A 16,122-nucleotide genomic window follows, 5' to 3' on the forward strand; every position below is an offset into this window, starting at 1 on the left:
TTTGTTGTCGTTGTGATACCATCAAAATTACTTATTTGGTAGAAAGTAAGGAGCTATTGATGGGTTCTGAGCAAATAAATAACGTGATACACTTCTGTCATAGGAACATCAATTTGACAGCACCATGTAGGACAAAGTGGAGTGATGTTAAATTTGAGGTAGTGGCATGGTTTCAAGGCAAAAATGTCCAGGTAGTAATTGGAATTGCTTTTTTGGATCTGAGAGTGATATGGAACTGTTGATAAAGATTTGGAATTCATCTGCATAGACATGATGATTGAAATCATGGGAATAGATGAAATTAATGTGACAAAATAGGGAAAAATCAAAACTGTAGGAAATGGCAGCATTGATGGGGTAGGAAGAAGAAAAATGAGTAGTAGAGAAGAAAAAAAAGAAAAAATTCCAGTGAATCAAGAAGGTCAGAGAACCAAGAAGAGCATAATGATAATGAAAATAATAATAACTAGCACTTATGTAGTTCTTTAAAGTTTGTAAAACACTTTACAAATAGTATCCCAGTTAGTTCTCACAACAAGGCTCAGAATTAAGCATTATTATTATTTCCCATTTTATAGATGAGTAAACTGACACAGAAGTTAAATGACTTGTCCAAAGCATCACAGATAATAAGTGTCTGAAACTGGATTTGAATTCAGGTCTTCTTGACTCCATATCTAGTGCCATACCCACTGCACCACCTAGCTGCCTTGTGCCAATTATGATACAGTAGCTGAGGGAGGAAAGAGTTTCAAGAAGAAGTGTTGGTCAGTAGTCTGAAATGCAGTAGAAAGGTCAAGCGGGGTGAGAACTGAGAAGAGGCCATTGGACTCAGAAATTAGGAGGTCATTTGTGCTGTTTGTGAAATACAGTTCCAGTGGAGTGGTTGAGGTGGGAACCAAATGGCAGGAAGTTGAAGAATGAATTAATGATGGAATTGAGACAGAGATCACACACAACTGTTTCAGAAAGTTTGGTGATAGAGAGTGGGCACAGAGGCCATTAGCTGGGGGGGAGGTGAGGGCAGCAAAATCAGGGCAAGAAGTTTCTGGGATAGAGAAGACATGAGTGTATTTGTGGGGAAAAGAGGAAGAAACTGAAGAGGCAGCAGAAGAGATGATTGATGGAGAAGACCTTTCTCTATCTAACCGAAGCATCATGCTACACTTTTATTTCTTAACTTGACTCACAAGAACAGAATGAACTCATCTCATTTCATTCAAGTTTTTGTTGTGCAGTCCTTTCAGTTGTGTCCCACTCTTCATGACCCCATTTGGGGCTTTCTTAGCAAAGACACTGAAGTGGCTTTCCATTTCCTTCTCCAGCTCATTTTACAGATTAGGAAACTGAAGCAAACAGGATGAAGTGACTTGCCTAGGGTCACACACTAGTAAGTGCCCAAGACCGGATTTGAACTCACTACTTCCTGACTCCAGGCCACAGTGCCACCTAGCTGCTCATCCAAGTAGATGTTCCTAAATAAGTTAAAAATTGATATTCAAAGAGCTTGATTACTTTCTCAGCCTGAAGGACTTGAAAAACATGAGGGAAGAATTGAAAGGGTAAGTACAGAGTCTGTTAGCAAAGTACAAGGGTTTAGATGTCATCAGGGTAAAGGATATAAGGAAACTAAACCTTTTCACTGCCTCATAAATCCTTTTGAGGTTAAAGTAATGAATGGGAGCTGTCCTGGTGCCAAACTTCTTGAAAAGGAGAGATGAACTGAGAAAGTAGAATGAGTGAACATCAGGAGGAAGCCTGATCCAAACATGAGCATACAGCTTAGTCCTAATGAAGTCCTGGAGTCAGATATCAGAAACAAAGTACCCAAGTGGTCCAGACTGTCACAGAACTAATAACAGTATAGAATTTTAGATGACATGTAGCATTCCTGAGCTACTCCTGGCTCAGCTTTGAGATCAAAACATTACAGTCTAGAGCTTCTTTGGAACATGTGTAAAGGATGGTGTGGTGGAAGGAGCCTTGGTATTAAGGAGAGAGATGGGGTTGAATTCTGCTTCTGGCACTTAACTAGTCGTGTGACCATAGAGAGTTCCCTTAACTTCTCTGGTCTGTAAAGTGAAGATCATAATGTACGGAGTACCTGATTTACAGAGTTGTTGTGAGAATCAAATGAGATAATATGTATAAAGCATTTTGCAAAACTTGAAATATTGCAGAAATGTCAATTATTATTATTACTAATTTCCAGTGGTGACTCTTGCCCTTATAATATGCCCGATAATCACTTGTTCATGCAAAATTATGGTTATTGGCTAAGAAAGACTCCTTGAGACAGACTTCTAACCAACCACAGTTGCCCAAAAGAAACTATTTCTTTTCCCAAGCGAAGGTCAAGGAAGCTTTTTTGTTCTTGGTTTACCATTTCTCTCCTTTTCAATGGGATGTTCACAACCTAACAGCAAACTTTCCCACTGCTCTTCCTATTCTCACCCCTCTCCATGTACACACATACACATACACATATACACACTCACACACATACCTCTTCATCCAAACATGCTAATGGCATTAGCTTCATGCAACACAGATCTCAGCTGTAGCATTTGCCAACTATCCCTAAAATCTTTTCCCAAGCTTTTGGGGTTCTATTTCTTTACCAGGTTTTTTTTAACCTGTTCCCATGTTTAGAGAAAACAGCCCCCCATCAACAAGATTTCTCAGCCTTTCCTATTGAACACGTAAGAAGGACATATGTTTACATAGCTATTCACACAGGCTGTCATATGTACTCAGGTGTAATTAACTCTCAATGATCTGCATGTAAGTTGTCCCTTTTCTAGAGTGCAGATAATCAGTTAATAAGCGTTTGGTATGCATTTACAATGTGCCAAACAGTATGCTAAGCTGGGGATACAATCGGAGTGACTAAGTTGTAAATAAAGCAGGGACTCTATTTTTTTATCTTTATATCTCCCTCCACACCCTAGCAAAATGCTGCATGCATTGTTGGTGCTTAAGGATTATTTGTCAAATTTTTCATTGCTGTTGATGATTGTAAATCATATGCAAATATATAAACACTAAAAAAGACTGTAAAAGTCAAGAAGTAATGTAAGAGGGTGAGAAAGATTCACAGTAAGAAAGATAAAAAAAGCTATGAAGAAAATAGCAGGTATGTAAAAGCTAATGGTTAGTTAGCTGTGGGGAAGTCTAGACATGGGTGCTAGATAGCAAATGTATAGAAGAGAAGATGAGGAATTGATGGGGCTGTGAAAGAGAGTTGATAAAAAAAAGAGAGTGAATAATTAATCATGGAATTCAATAAAGTAATCATGGACTACAAGGACTTTTATAATGGATGTTACTGCAGGTAATACCACATTTTGTGACTTTTAAATCAGGGAATTTCTTATAGTGTGCCATTGCAGGCCTCGCTAATCCTTAGTTTAGCTCTTTATTATTAGTTATGGCCTCAGTTTCCAGTTCATGTGAAATAGATGTAGTGGGAAATACACTGTTAAGGCATTTCTGTTGTTGTATTGGTTCTATACACAATTGTGATTGTCCTATCAGTTATGTGCATGAGACCTCACACCTGCTTAAAGGAGTATAGCCCTTTTGAGAGTTGAATGCACCCTATTGTGTTTGTAAGAAAATAGCATTCTGTTTGCCAGAATCTTGTTGGTTTTGGAGTTCTCCTTATATAAATGCATTGCTTTTTCCAAAAATTTCCTTAAAAACACTTTTAAGCCACAATAGCAGGGTATATTTTGGCCCCAGAAATTGAAAGTCAATGAGAGAAAAAGAAATGAAGAAATGCATACTTGTTCTAACTGTGAACCTCATAGAGTGCCCCTGGTGTGACCTGTGACTCTATCAGCACAAACATCAAGTGAGAAACCACTGCGAAAATGAAAGTTTTTGCTCCCTAGCTCTGTAGAAATCAGAAGCTACGGTAGATTTCAACCATCTCTTCCACATGTGGAACTTTTTTTTTTTAAGAGAGTGAGCATTTGTTTCTACTTGGCTTCCATTGGATGTATAATGTGTGGGAGAAAAATTAATGCTCTTAGTGCCAATTGTAACCACTCTTCATCTTCGTCCATTTTCAGAGGATAACTTTCCATACCCTTGTGAGCTTTTAAATTTGAAAATATCATTAAATAATAAAGTTATCAATTTCAAGCAGAGTTTTGAGAAATTTTAAGTATAGTATGAGGTTTCATTCAGTCTTGAGATGAAACTGAGTTCAATTAAATTCAGCAAACATTTATTAATTCCCTGCTGTGTACAGTGCGCTGGGCATAGAAAGAAGAATATAATATAACTGTTGTCCTCAAGTAGTTTAGAATTTAGTAAGTTGAGGGTGTTTTCTAAAACATTCAGCTTCATATTTATAAATGTAAGCACCAAACAGGGGTGAAATTTAGAAAGAATTCCTTGTTTACTATGGTTACCTCCCACCCATCCCTAAACCCCACCATCTAAAAAGGCAGTCTATTTTCTTTTCAATTTAGGAAGGCCTGCGTCTGCTAGAAATGAAACCAGCCCTCACTCCATCTATAAAGGGTATATTATTTTTGGACCACCCCAAAGATTTTAGTCTGCTCAGTGGGGAGTTGGGGGAAGGTTGTACAGTTTTGTGTAGTATCCTCCTGGACCATCTTTGATTTAACCTTAGAGTGACTTGATCTCTAAGGTCAGACCCAGAACTAACTATTTTGGGCAGAAGATTGCTTAGGACTGAACTCAATTTACAAACCCACACACCTGAGCTGAGTCTTGAACCAAACTAGTCTTTTGAGATGAGGGAAGGAAAATTCAAAAATCTGAGCTTTTGCTCTCCACATTTTTTCTTGATAAAAATCAGCTATTTATCTGCTAATCTGTAGGAATATGTTTCAAGTACAGGGGCACAAATATATACAGACTCGGCTGCTTATGGCTTATATGACATTAGGTAAGTCATTTAACCTCCTTATCTGTACAATGAGGGTTTTGAACTAAACGATTTCTAAGGTTCTTTCTAGCTTTAAATCTTATATTTCTAATAGGTCTTGTGCCAACTTTTACTGTCCTGTGAAATTATAACATGTTATTATTATATATTGCCTTATGTGAAGAAGAAATAATTGTCCAAATTTGAAGCCAATAAGTGTCAGTTTATCACAGCTGATTTTAACTAATTTTCTAGTTGAGACAAAAAAGACTGTATTACAATATTATCATGTATCCATGGGATTAAAAATGCCCTGTGGTACTCAAGTACTCAAAGAAACTAGTGTAATGCTTTATCTATAGGAGACATTCAGTGACTGTTTTTGAATGAATGAATGTTAAAGTTCACAGCTCCTGACTTCCCTAAGCCAGCCCTTTGCTTCATGCCCCCAGTATTCCCTCTACAACCCTTCCTCTTTAAGGGAGTTGAAATCAAATCAACATTAACATTGCTTCTGAAAAAGGTGTGTCTAATGAATGGTCTTATTGTTCGATTCACCAACCCTGTGATTTTCCGGGCTAAAACACTATACTAAAGCATTGAAGATAAAAGGAAGGCCAACATAGTCCATGCCCTCAGAGAAGTTATATTCTAATTGGATGGAATGGGATCCTTCTTTCACTACATATTTTAATTCCTGTGATGATAATAATGCATCTTATGTGCCCTTCAGAGGCAGTCAGGTGGCCCATTGGTGTTGAGTCTGGAGTCAGGAATACCTGCATTCAGATCCAGCCTTAGATACTCCTCAGCTGTGTAACTTTAGGCAAATAATTTAATCTCTGTTTGCCTCAGTTTTCTCAACTGCAAAATGGGGATAAAAATAGCACCTACCTCCTTGTTGTGATGATCAAATGAGATTATATCTGTAAAATGCTTAGCACATTGCCTGGCACATAGCAGGTACTATATAAATGCTGACTATTATTATTATTACAAAACAATACATGTACATGCATATATACTTTAACAGTCTGTGATTTCATCCTTACAAGTAGTCTTGTTACCAACACCAATTATAAGCCACAGCAGATTGTTTCATGTGTTGCTGTGGCAGCCAGCCCTCTGGTAATGAGCCTGCAGACTTGTCCTAGGACGATAGGCTTAAAATCCATCCCAGGCCTGTACTCCATGTTTTTCTAGTTTGGTTAGGCCTGATAGAGTTTGGGACTTACTGGCATAATCTTTAAGAACCCAGAGTCACAAGAAGCATCTGATTTGGGCTATAGGGGAGAATATACACATCTATACTTTCTTTTACCCAAATGATATGCTAGATTCTCAGTGCTACGTTTACATTGTTTCACAGAAGAAACTAATGCTTTATTTATGTATGTATATATATATTTATTGTTGTCTTAAAGAACAGTAGGTATAAGAAATGATCTTAAATGCTTGCTTTTGTTGCTACAGTGAATGTGTTAATTTTTTTGCATATTCTATGAGATTGCAGGTCAGTTTGTTTCAATAATTTGTTTACTATGGCTAATGTAATGCCAATGCTGTTATACTTCATCACAGGTTATAATTGCCCTTGCAGAGAAACATCGATCCCATATTCCCTATAGGAACTCCATGATGACCAATGTACTGAGGGACAGCTTGGGAGGAAACTGCATGACGACCATGATCGCTACGCTGTCATTAGAAAAAAGGAATATAGAAGTATGTGGCCTCTTGCTATCAGCGATCTCAGGCTTGGTTTACATTGTTAGCAGGTAGAGTGAGTTCAAGGAGTCATAGTTGGATTTCTGCCTTTTCTGTGGGGTTGGGACCTGCCCACTTGCTTTGTGTCCTGAGAAATCAGGCTCTCTTGATTATTTATATACATCCTAGTCACCCTACTAGAAAGTTATAATTATTTATTTTGTATTCATTTTGAGAAATATCCTTTTTACTCAGCTTCCTGGGTTTCTAGAAGATAGCTGCTGGATTAGTTCATACAGTCAGTGGACTGAGAGAGTTGCTGTCTTAGCAGGTCCTGTCTGCCTTCAGTCCTGATTACTGAGACTCTAGGTAGTTTAAAGCCACCACTACAGAGTGATCTGGCCCATGTAGATTGCCTCTCCACCTAGTATTTCCTGGTTTGGCCAGTAGCTTATTTACATGTCATGTGCCTCAAGCACTAGCCACTGCTCATTCTGGCCTGCATGAGGGGATGCATGCAATCTCTAGCACTTGGAAACATGCAAAACTAGGAAGCTTCTTAACAAGGGGAAGGCCTAGTAGAATGCATTCTGGTAATTCAAACTTGCATAGCACTTACTTGAAGGTTTACCTATCCTCGTAGAAATCCTGTGAGGTAGACAGTCTAAGTACTGCTAATCCTATTTTATGGCTCTTGCATTTCAGAGTCAGCACTTAACTTTCAACTCTCCTGACTCTCAGTTCTCAGGTTCAGTTTCTTCTGAATCCTGGTGCCATCTTGCTCATCTAATCTAAGATAAAGTAGAGAGACATGCTGCTTTTGCAATATTTTTCCCAATGCATTTGGAAATTTTGTTGACTATAATCAGTTGAATGATTATAATTTGTATGAAGGTGGTTGAAAAGATCAGTAGGAGGATAGTAGCTCTTCATTCACTTCTCTTAATGCAGCAGATCAGGAGGGATTCCAATTTTAGTAACCACTTAGAACAACAGAATCTCCTCCATTCAGTGTGCTATGATTATTCTATTAAACCAAAATAGAAATAGTTATCATGAGGGATAATCTAGAACAGTGGTCTCCATGGTGGGTGTAGGTGCATCCAGAGGGGCACGACATGACCCCAAAGGGGGTGTTACCAACCAATCCAAGGGTGGAAATTTAGGTGACAACCATGCTCAGCAATATAGCTAAGAATGGCAACTATCTCTAATACAATCATGCCCATCATTTTTATGCAAAAATGGAGGTCAGCAAATTACTTCCTTAGGGTGAAATCCTGCCCTCTGCCTATTTCTGTAGGGCCAGCCACCTAAGAATTTTTTTTTACATTGAAAAATACAATAAAACTTAGTTAAAATGTAAAAACTGTTGTTAGTTGGGGGCTATGCAAAAGCAGGCTAGCAAACTATATTTGAGCAGCAGGCTGGATTTATCCACATGTAGTATGCTGATCCCTGCTCTAAACTCTCTCTTCCCTCTCCCTTTTAGACAGTCTCCCAGTCTTCCCCTTTCTGAGCTGACATTGATTGATGTCACACAGTATGCACAAGGCATGGATGAATTGCAACAGATCACAGGCAATTATAATCTCTTTCCCCTTCCAAAAAACCCTTTTCCAAATTTCCCTGTGAAGGGACCACCATATTTCCAGTCACTTAATTTTTTCTTTTTTTTGGTGAGGCAATTGGGGTTAAGTGACTTGCTCAGGGTCACACAGCTAGTAAATGTTAAGTGTCTGAGGCCAGATTTGAACTCAGGTCCTCCTGACTTCAGGGCCAGTGCTCTATCCACTGCACCACCTAGCTGACCTTTTTTTTAAAAATTAATTTATTTTTAATTTTCAGCATTCACTTCCATAAGCTTTTGAGTTTTAAATTTTCTCCACTTCCCTCTCCAAGACAGCATGCAATCTGCTATAGGCTCTACATATACATTCCTATTAAACATATTCTTTTTAATTAATTATTTTTAGTTTTCAGCATTCACTTCCATAAGCTTTTGAGTTTTAAATTCTTCTCTCCAGTTTCACCTCCACATTACTAACAAATTGTTTTTTCTAGTGTTAGATCTGACTATGTCACTTCCTTACTCAGTAAACTCCAATGGTTCCCTGTGGATTTTAGGATAAAATATTTCTTTTTATCTCATCCTTTTTAGTTTTGTGTCAGTTTCATGGTATACATAATTTTAGACCAGAAGCCATGCATATAATTTATAAATGAATAAAAAAAAATTACATTTTGGTGGTTAGTGCCTCAAAGTTTTTGGTGTTTTGTTTTTATTCCTATTGGGCTAAGCGATCAAAAATATTTGGAGACTACTGCTCTAGATCAAGGACCTTGTGAAAATGAATATATTAGCTTTGTCTCCATGTGGTCCATTCAGTCACATTTTGGTTATGTGTTTTAAGCTATTTGCAAAAATAAAGTTTGAATAAAAGAGAAAATCCTTATCAATGATGACATTTTAAAGAGATATGTTATTTCCCTAGGAATCTATATCAACTTGCAGATTTGCCCAGAGAGTGGCCCTCATAAAGAATGAAGCTGTTCTCAATGAAGAAATTGATCCTAGACTGGTAAGAAGCTTTTAGTTGTCATTCTTCAGGGAAAAAGATAGAGCTGAACAGATTGCTGCTGCTTTTCACGATGAGTCATTCCTCTTTGCTATGTTTATATGCAGGTCTTAGTCTTTTTTAGAAGCGTCATCTACTTTAACCTTCTGGGGATAATTATAATTAACTTCCTATTATAAATGCTCATAAAGTCATGGGAAATCCTAATGGTCATTACTAAAGAGAACCATGCTTTACATAGCTCTTCTGTTATTTATCTTAGGAAATTTTTTAGGAATAGATTTTAGGAATTCGTGTTAAGTGTTAAGTGCCTGAGGCTGGATTTGAACTCAGGTCCTCCTGATTTCAGGGCCAGTTGGTGGCTTCTCATGATGTAATAACAGATCTTGAATTTTAAAAACCTTTTTCTTTAAGAAAAAAAAACGAAGTGCTTATGCTTATATGGAAGTTTATCCTCTGTCCTTGAAGGCGGTATGTTCTGGCTGGGCCTAGTGAAGCAACATGACCTGGCTACAAAACTCACCTAATTTTCTCTTTTATGCATTTGGAGTGTTCTACAAAACATCACTGAATGTCTAACATTTGTTATTCTATCAGAGATTGATGTTTTACTTGCACCAAATGAATAAACTTTAGATGGTAAATGATTTTCTTCTACAAGCTATCTTCTCCAGTATTACCTTGCTCTTTCATTTTCTTTTTGGAATAAGGTGGATCCTTAAATCATACATACACCACCAGCAGTGTGAGATCTCCCAAATCAGAATTTCTGTAGATTACATGCTAAAAATCCAAACTAAGCAAATCCAGTGATGAGTCTTTCCAGATTGAAGCTGGTTATCAGATGTCACACATGTAGTTTTTACTTGAAACCTTGACAACACTGCAGCATCTTCAAGAGATTGAAGGAGAGAGGACTTAAACCATTAAAGCTGTAAGATACTTTAGGTATTCAAGTATTCAAGTTTTATGGTAAAACAAATAAACAAGGATGAGTAAATATTATTAGTGTTATTATTAACACTAATGTTACTAGTATTTATAGCTGGTGTTTATTTAGTACTCGCTGAGTTATATGGGTTTTTAGCACTGTAAGTCTGTGAGACATATAGTACAAGTATTATCATCTCTTTGCAAGTGAAGAAAGGTTCAGAGTGGTTATTAAATTGATTATAATCTATCTATCTATCTATCTATCTATCTATCTATCTATCTATCTATTAAGTGACAGGCCAGGAACTGGAAATAAAATCTCTAATCACCCAAAGAGCCCTCAAATATTTATTTTATGTGCATGAGAGGATTATTATCTATTTTTTAAAAATATAGTAAAATGTATAGCCTATATTAGATTGCATGCCATCTTGGGTAGAGGGAAGAGGGAAAATTTAGAGCTCAAAATCTCATAAAAGTAAATGTTAAAAACTAAAAATAAATGAATTTTAAAAACAACATAGTAAAACCAACAGTAGGGTCAATCTTGTATTATATCTGAGATCACTGAGAACCTGCCTTCATTCGTCTCCCACCCTTGGGACCTAAGGAGATACTGGGTAATGAATGTATAGAGAGTAGGGCTGGAGTCAGGCACTAGTCACAGTAGGTTACATTTGCAGGAATGCATCATGACTACCCCAGGACCTAAATCAGGTGTAGCTACAGTGCCATACAGGAAAGGAGATCATTCACATCTCAACAATTATGAACATTTGGTTTTGATTTTTGTATTTTATTTTGCTGACAAATATTGTCAATAGGTTTGACTCCTCTTAATAAAGATTAAAACATACAATGTTAATGCAAATTTTGTAGAACAACAGATAGAATTAATGGGCCAAATAATTTCTTCTCTATCCACTTACTACCATTTTTCACTATTCATGTCTTCTTAGGCAGTGTATTTTTAAAGGGAACAAAAATTAAAAGCCCACTGCATTTTCAAAATCATTTTAGTTTTAGTATTGGGAAAATTTCAAGATAATCTTTACTTAAAGTAGTATCCTTTGTTACCAAGTTCAAAGCCTGAGACTCTGAGAAGGTTTGAATTTTTCACTCACTGTCTTGCTTTGCCATCTGTAGACTATTATACGTTTGAAAAAGGAAATCCAGGAATTGAAGGATGAACTGGCCATTGTCACTGGGGAGCAGAGAACAGAAGAGCTCACACAAGTAGAACTCGATAAGTAAGCTGTAGACTTCTTTCTTTCTGTTAAGTGAGAAAGTTAATGTTAACGTCTTTGTTGGCCTTAATATTATGAATTCACCTCAAAGCACTACTGTCTCTGGGGACAGTCTGAAAGTGCATTTAGGCGCCAGTTCAGAATGCCAGCTTTCCATGAAAAGCTGGATGAGGCTGGCAGTGTTTTTGCCTCCTCAGCTTTGAGGAAGTAAAGAACAGACGACCTAAAGGATGAGAATATCATTCTGATGCCAGCTGAAAGGGGATTGTATAATAGTCATGCCATTTAGAAATAGACACACCAAACTCTTCTAAGCTGTGGAACTGAGATCTGAAAGGAATTAGAGAAATGTCCTTTGTATTAAACAGCATCTTGCTGTAGCTGGAACACTAATTTATCCCATGCCAAACAAAGCTTTTCCTTTTAATAAATAGACCTACATGTTATAATTCAGATTCTTTAAAGCATAATGAAAGCATGTATTCAGGGCTTTGCACCAGGGCTCTGCCTTTCATATTCTTTGGACTTGTAGCCTTGCAGCAGATCAGTCACACCGGGGAGCTCTCTTGCTCTCACCAATCCCAAGCAACACTAGTAGGCATTCTTGTTATCGCTTTTGTTATAACTAAACATTTGTTGAGTGCCAATAATGTACTAATTGTGGATGGCAATGGAATTCTCAATTTCCCAGTAAGAGATAGAAATCTAATGACCCAAGATTTCTCAAAAAGACCAAGAAAAAAGTTCCTTCTTTTTTTTTTTAAATGATTACTTGAAAACCCCTGGAAATAACTAGAAAAGCCTCTGGCAGTCTCTAAGCAGAGCTTCCATCACTTTCAAAGCTCTAGGTCCCTTGGTGATTTCTAACTTTTTGGAGTTACAGCAAGCAATTGTTTCCTTTTTTTTTTTGTTATGGTTACATCACCCTCTTCACCTTCTCCCCCGACCCAAAGTAAAAGTTCTGAATGCCTTATATTTAATTAAAGTTGTTAACATTGCTGTATATCAATATGTGAATGAAGGTATCAAGAAACTAGAGATGAGAATCACCATCCTCTAAATCAGTCAGTCAGTCAGCATGCTGACTGCCTGTAATGCACTGTGCCAAGAACTGAGAATAGAAACTCCATGAAGGATAGGACTGAGTCTTATTTAAATTTTGTATCTCATCTAGTACCTAATAATGTGTTCTGCACACAAAATAGTCTCTTAGTATATATTTGCTGAACAAATGTTGAATGTTGCTAAATGAACTTATGACAGTGTGGAGCAGTGGGAGGAATGCTAGATGTAAAGCCAGAGGGTCTAGGCTTGAATCTTGAGCTGTCACTTATTACCTGTGTGACCCTGGACTGGTCACATGAGCTCTCTGGGTTTCAGTTTCCTCATCTGTAAAATGAGGGGGATTGGATTCAGTGATCTCTAAGGTTCCTTCTACTTCTGCATTTGTGATCCTATGAATACAGAAGTAATCTGTTTTTGTTAGATTTCTCTTCAGAGAGCTGTGGGTACAGATAAGTGACCCTTGTTGACTTATGGTAAAAGTGGTATTGCAAAATATGTATTTTTTAATGTATCTGCCTGCCTTTTACCTAAAAGCAGAGAACTCAGACAAGGCCTTGGAGATTTTTTGGCCAAAATCCAACCCTACATGGAGAGATCTCATCTAAGAGACCTCAATTTCTAAAACAGAAACATTATTCCTCACCTTGCGTTTTCTACTTTAGCTGCAAGAGACTTATAGCCAGTTGTATAATAGACACTCAACCGTTTAAACTTTTCTTCATCTACTTAAACTTTTTTATTGATATGTGCAAGGAACTATAACATTTGTTTAAAAAAATAGGTTGGCCATAAGAAATTTGTTTTTATCACAAAGTTAGGTTTCAGCCATTAATTCCATACATAGAACTTGGCTTAAGGGCAGGAGTGAGTACTCAGGACTAACTTGTTTTCCAGCCCTACTCAGTAAAGGTTTAGAGTATATGATGAATCCCATTCACATTCTGGGATTTCAAGGCTAATCTAAATTCTAAAAGTAAGCTTAGAGCTAAAGGTCTTGCCTTTGCAGCTTAGTTGGGGAAGTGTGTGCTGACAGGGACTCTCAGGAAATCTCGACAAGGCCAGAAGAGACCCAGACACTGGGATCACAGAAGACAGACAGGTCCCTCCAATCCTTGTGGAAATTAATAATACAAAACCCGTCTTCTACAAAACCTTGCATCAAAGCTACAAAGAAATAGAAACATAAGCTTTGCATTTTGTTTTGTTTTGTTTTTTCCTTTCTGCTGTACACACACCTTAGGAGAATTAATTGAGGAAATGCCCTCAGAAGTGACGACTGGCAAAAAAAAAATGCCCATTGTTATGGTGGTTGTTATTATTAGTAGTACTACTAACTGGTAGTCATCATTAAATAGTGCACTATGGGGGCATGAGGTATAAATAGGAGATGGTCATGGTGGTGAATAAGGTCTTCCAAGAAATTGGAAATGTTTTCATATTATTTATTAAATACACATTAATGATCAGGTTGCTTTGATGTTGAGCTAGACCATAAACACACAGATAAGGATAGGAGCATGAGTGGGAAGATGGATTTTTTTATAGATGACAGGATGAATTGAAGTTATTGCTTTTGTGGCACAGTAAAAACTATAAGAAATATTAATTAATATACTCTTATTTTTGTTCAGAAAGGCAAAATATAGTTAATGTAGCCACTTCATTAATATCCTGGGGTTTGGGGGTGGGGGGAGGGAAATTACAGGAACAAAGAAGTGCATTTAGTTGGATACTTTTGCTGAGTACCTAAGATTAGAAAATAATTTGTTAATGAGTGCAGTATGAAATATTTTAGGCCATACCCATACAGCCAAAGTAGTAATACTACCAATAATAATAATAACCACCACCATAATAATAGTAGTAGTAGTAGTAGTAGTAGTAGTAGTAGTAGTAGTAGTAGTAGTAGTAGTAGTAGTAATAGTAGTAGTAGTAGTATCGATTCTCTCTGAAGGAAGTTTGGGAAAACATGGATATTAAATGCGCAGGATGAGAAGATTGTGATCAGCAGTGATGAAAGGAATACTCATATTGATGATCTCACAAATCCAGTGAAATACTGATGTAATAGTAGCTCTCATTGATATTGGCCCTGAAGGTTTACAAAGCACTTTAAACATATTGTGATGTTTAACAAAAAAAAAAAGGAATTCCCAAAGATTGAATGAGTTGAGTAAGGCTATACAAAAGCCTAACAGGAGTTGTTTAGGAAGAGGGTCTTTCTGGCTCTAAACCAACTGGATTTGTTATTAGGAAAGCATCAAGTTAAACAGATGAGCCTGCACTGAAGTCATTGTTGTTATTACAATCTTAAAATGAAAGAAGAATCAGCAAAATAATTAATGGGGTTGGACAAAATGGTTCCGATCTAAACTTTTCAACATAATATTAATGACCCTCCTATCTGGCCCACTAAGTCCATCTAACTTTATCTGTTTCTTTTCAGTTGAAATCATCTGCTTCAGTTGGGCCAATTCCTGACTATTCCTTTTCCCACCACTTGGGTCTCCTTCTCACCTTCCTTGTCCCCCACCACATACACGCAGTCTAGCATAGTACCTTGCACCAAAGACAAGCTAGAAGGCCAACTGTTTCTTTTAAGATTTTGTTCAAGTGGAGGAAAGAAACTAAAAACAAATAACTGGATGCTGGTGTCTGAAATACTCCTCACTCAAAGCGTCTAGTTCATCTACATTTGGAACTACAACGTTGGGTGAAGAAAAGAATAGCCAAAATGACTTGTTCACACTCTAGAAGACTCTATTACCCATTACATGATAGCTCTCTAGTATTATCATCCTTTCAGGAGCATCTTCATAAAATATTTCTATGTAATGCCGTTAGTGTTCAGGAAATACCTTTGAGGAAGTCCACGGGAGTATGGAACTTCTGTCATTTAGTATGATCAAGGAAGGATGCTCTTGCTTCCTGCTTCAGGAAGCTTTGAGATCCTCTGGGCAGTTTTGAGGTGGAGGAGGCTGGACTCAGCTGATCAGGTATTAGTATGGCGGCCACTTTTGAGAACTGGCTTCAGACCAGGTTAAGAGAAAAAGATATCAGAGATGAGGCCAAGGCTTTTTGAGTCAACTAGGGCTAGAATAATGGTAGTTAGATGAACTCCTGTGGGATAGTTGAAAATGATATCTCTTTCAGACGAGAGTTTTGAACATGTGATATTAGTACAACCAAGTCAAAAAATTTTAGTTGTGTAACGAATGTGAAAATAGATTCAATGTGAATGTATATGTAGAGCCTACATCAAATTGCACACTGCCTTGGAAGGGGGAGGGGAGAGATGGGGAGACAATTTGGAGCTCAAAATCTTTTGGAAGCAAATGTTGAAAATTAAAAATAAATAAATTTTTAAAAAAGAATATTTGGTTATTGGAATAATGATATTGAAATATGGGTGAAGAGTGAGGTTCAGAGATACAATTCAAGGAGTCATTTCCTAGGGTGGTAACCACTTGAGAATGAGTTCTCCAAGAACCTCTAATAGTATTACAGGCCAGTGAAATCTCTGGCTTACTGGACAGTTAATTTCCTTTCCTACTGAACAGTTAATTCTGACTGAATCCTGAATCACTGCCACACATTATGCCCCTCCCCTCGTGCATCTATTTGCATACTTAAACAAAAACCTGTGAGTGGAGGGTTTTCCAGAGAATTTTTTTTCTTCTTGATCAAA

The 16,122-nt window shown here is 37.2% G+C and overlaps 1 protein-coding gene across 2 annotated transcripts in view; it reads left to right on the forward strand.

Annotated features, from left to right (window-relative positions):
- KIF6 (kinesin family member 6) overlaps positions 1–16,122 on the forward strand; it is a 477,193-nt gene that overhangs the window by 153,870 nt on the left and 307,201 nt on the right. For both annotated transcript variants that reach the window (XM_020999471.2, XM_020999469.2), the window contains exons 8-10: positions 6,485–6,628; positions 9,106–9,192; positions 11,269–11,372. In XM_020999471.2, the coding sequence (XP_020855130.1) occupies positions 6,485–6,628; positions 9,106–9,192; positions 11,269–11,372 (335 nt within the window). The remainder of the gene's footprint in view (positions 1–6,484; positions 6,629–9,105; positions 9,193–11,268; positions 11,373–16,122) is intronic.

The sequence above is a fragment of the Phascolarctos cinereus genome, unplaced genomic scaffold, assembly GCF_003287225.1.
Source record: "Phascolarctos cinereus isolate Bilbo 61053 unplaced genomic scaffold, phaCin_HiC Scaffold_5;HRSCAF=322, whole genome shotgun sequence".
NCBI lineage: Eukaryota > Metazoa > Chordata > Mammalia > Diprotodontia > Phascolarctidae > Phascolarctos > Phascolarctos cinereus.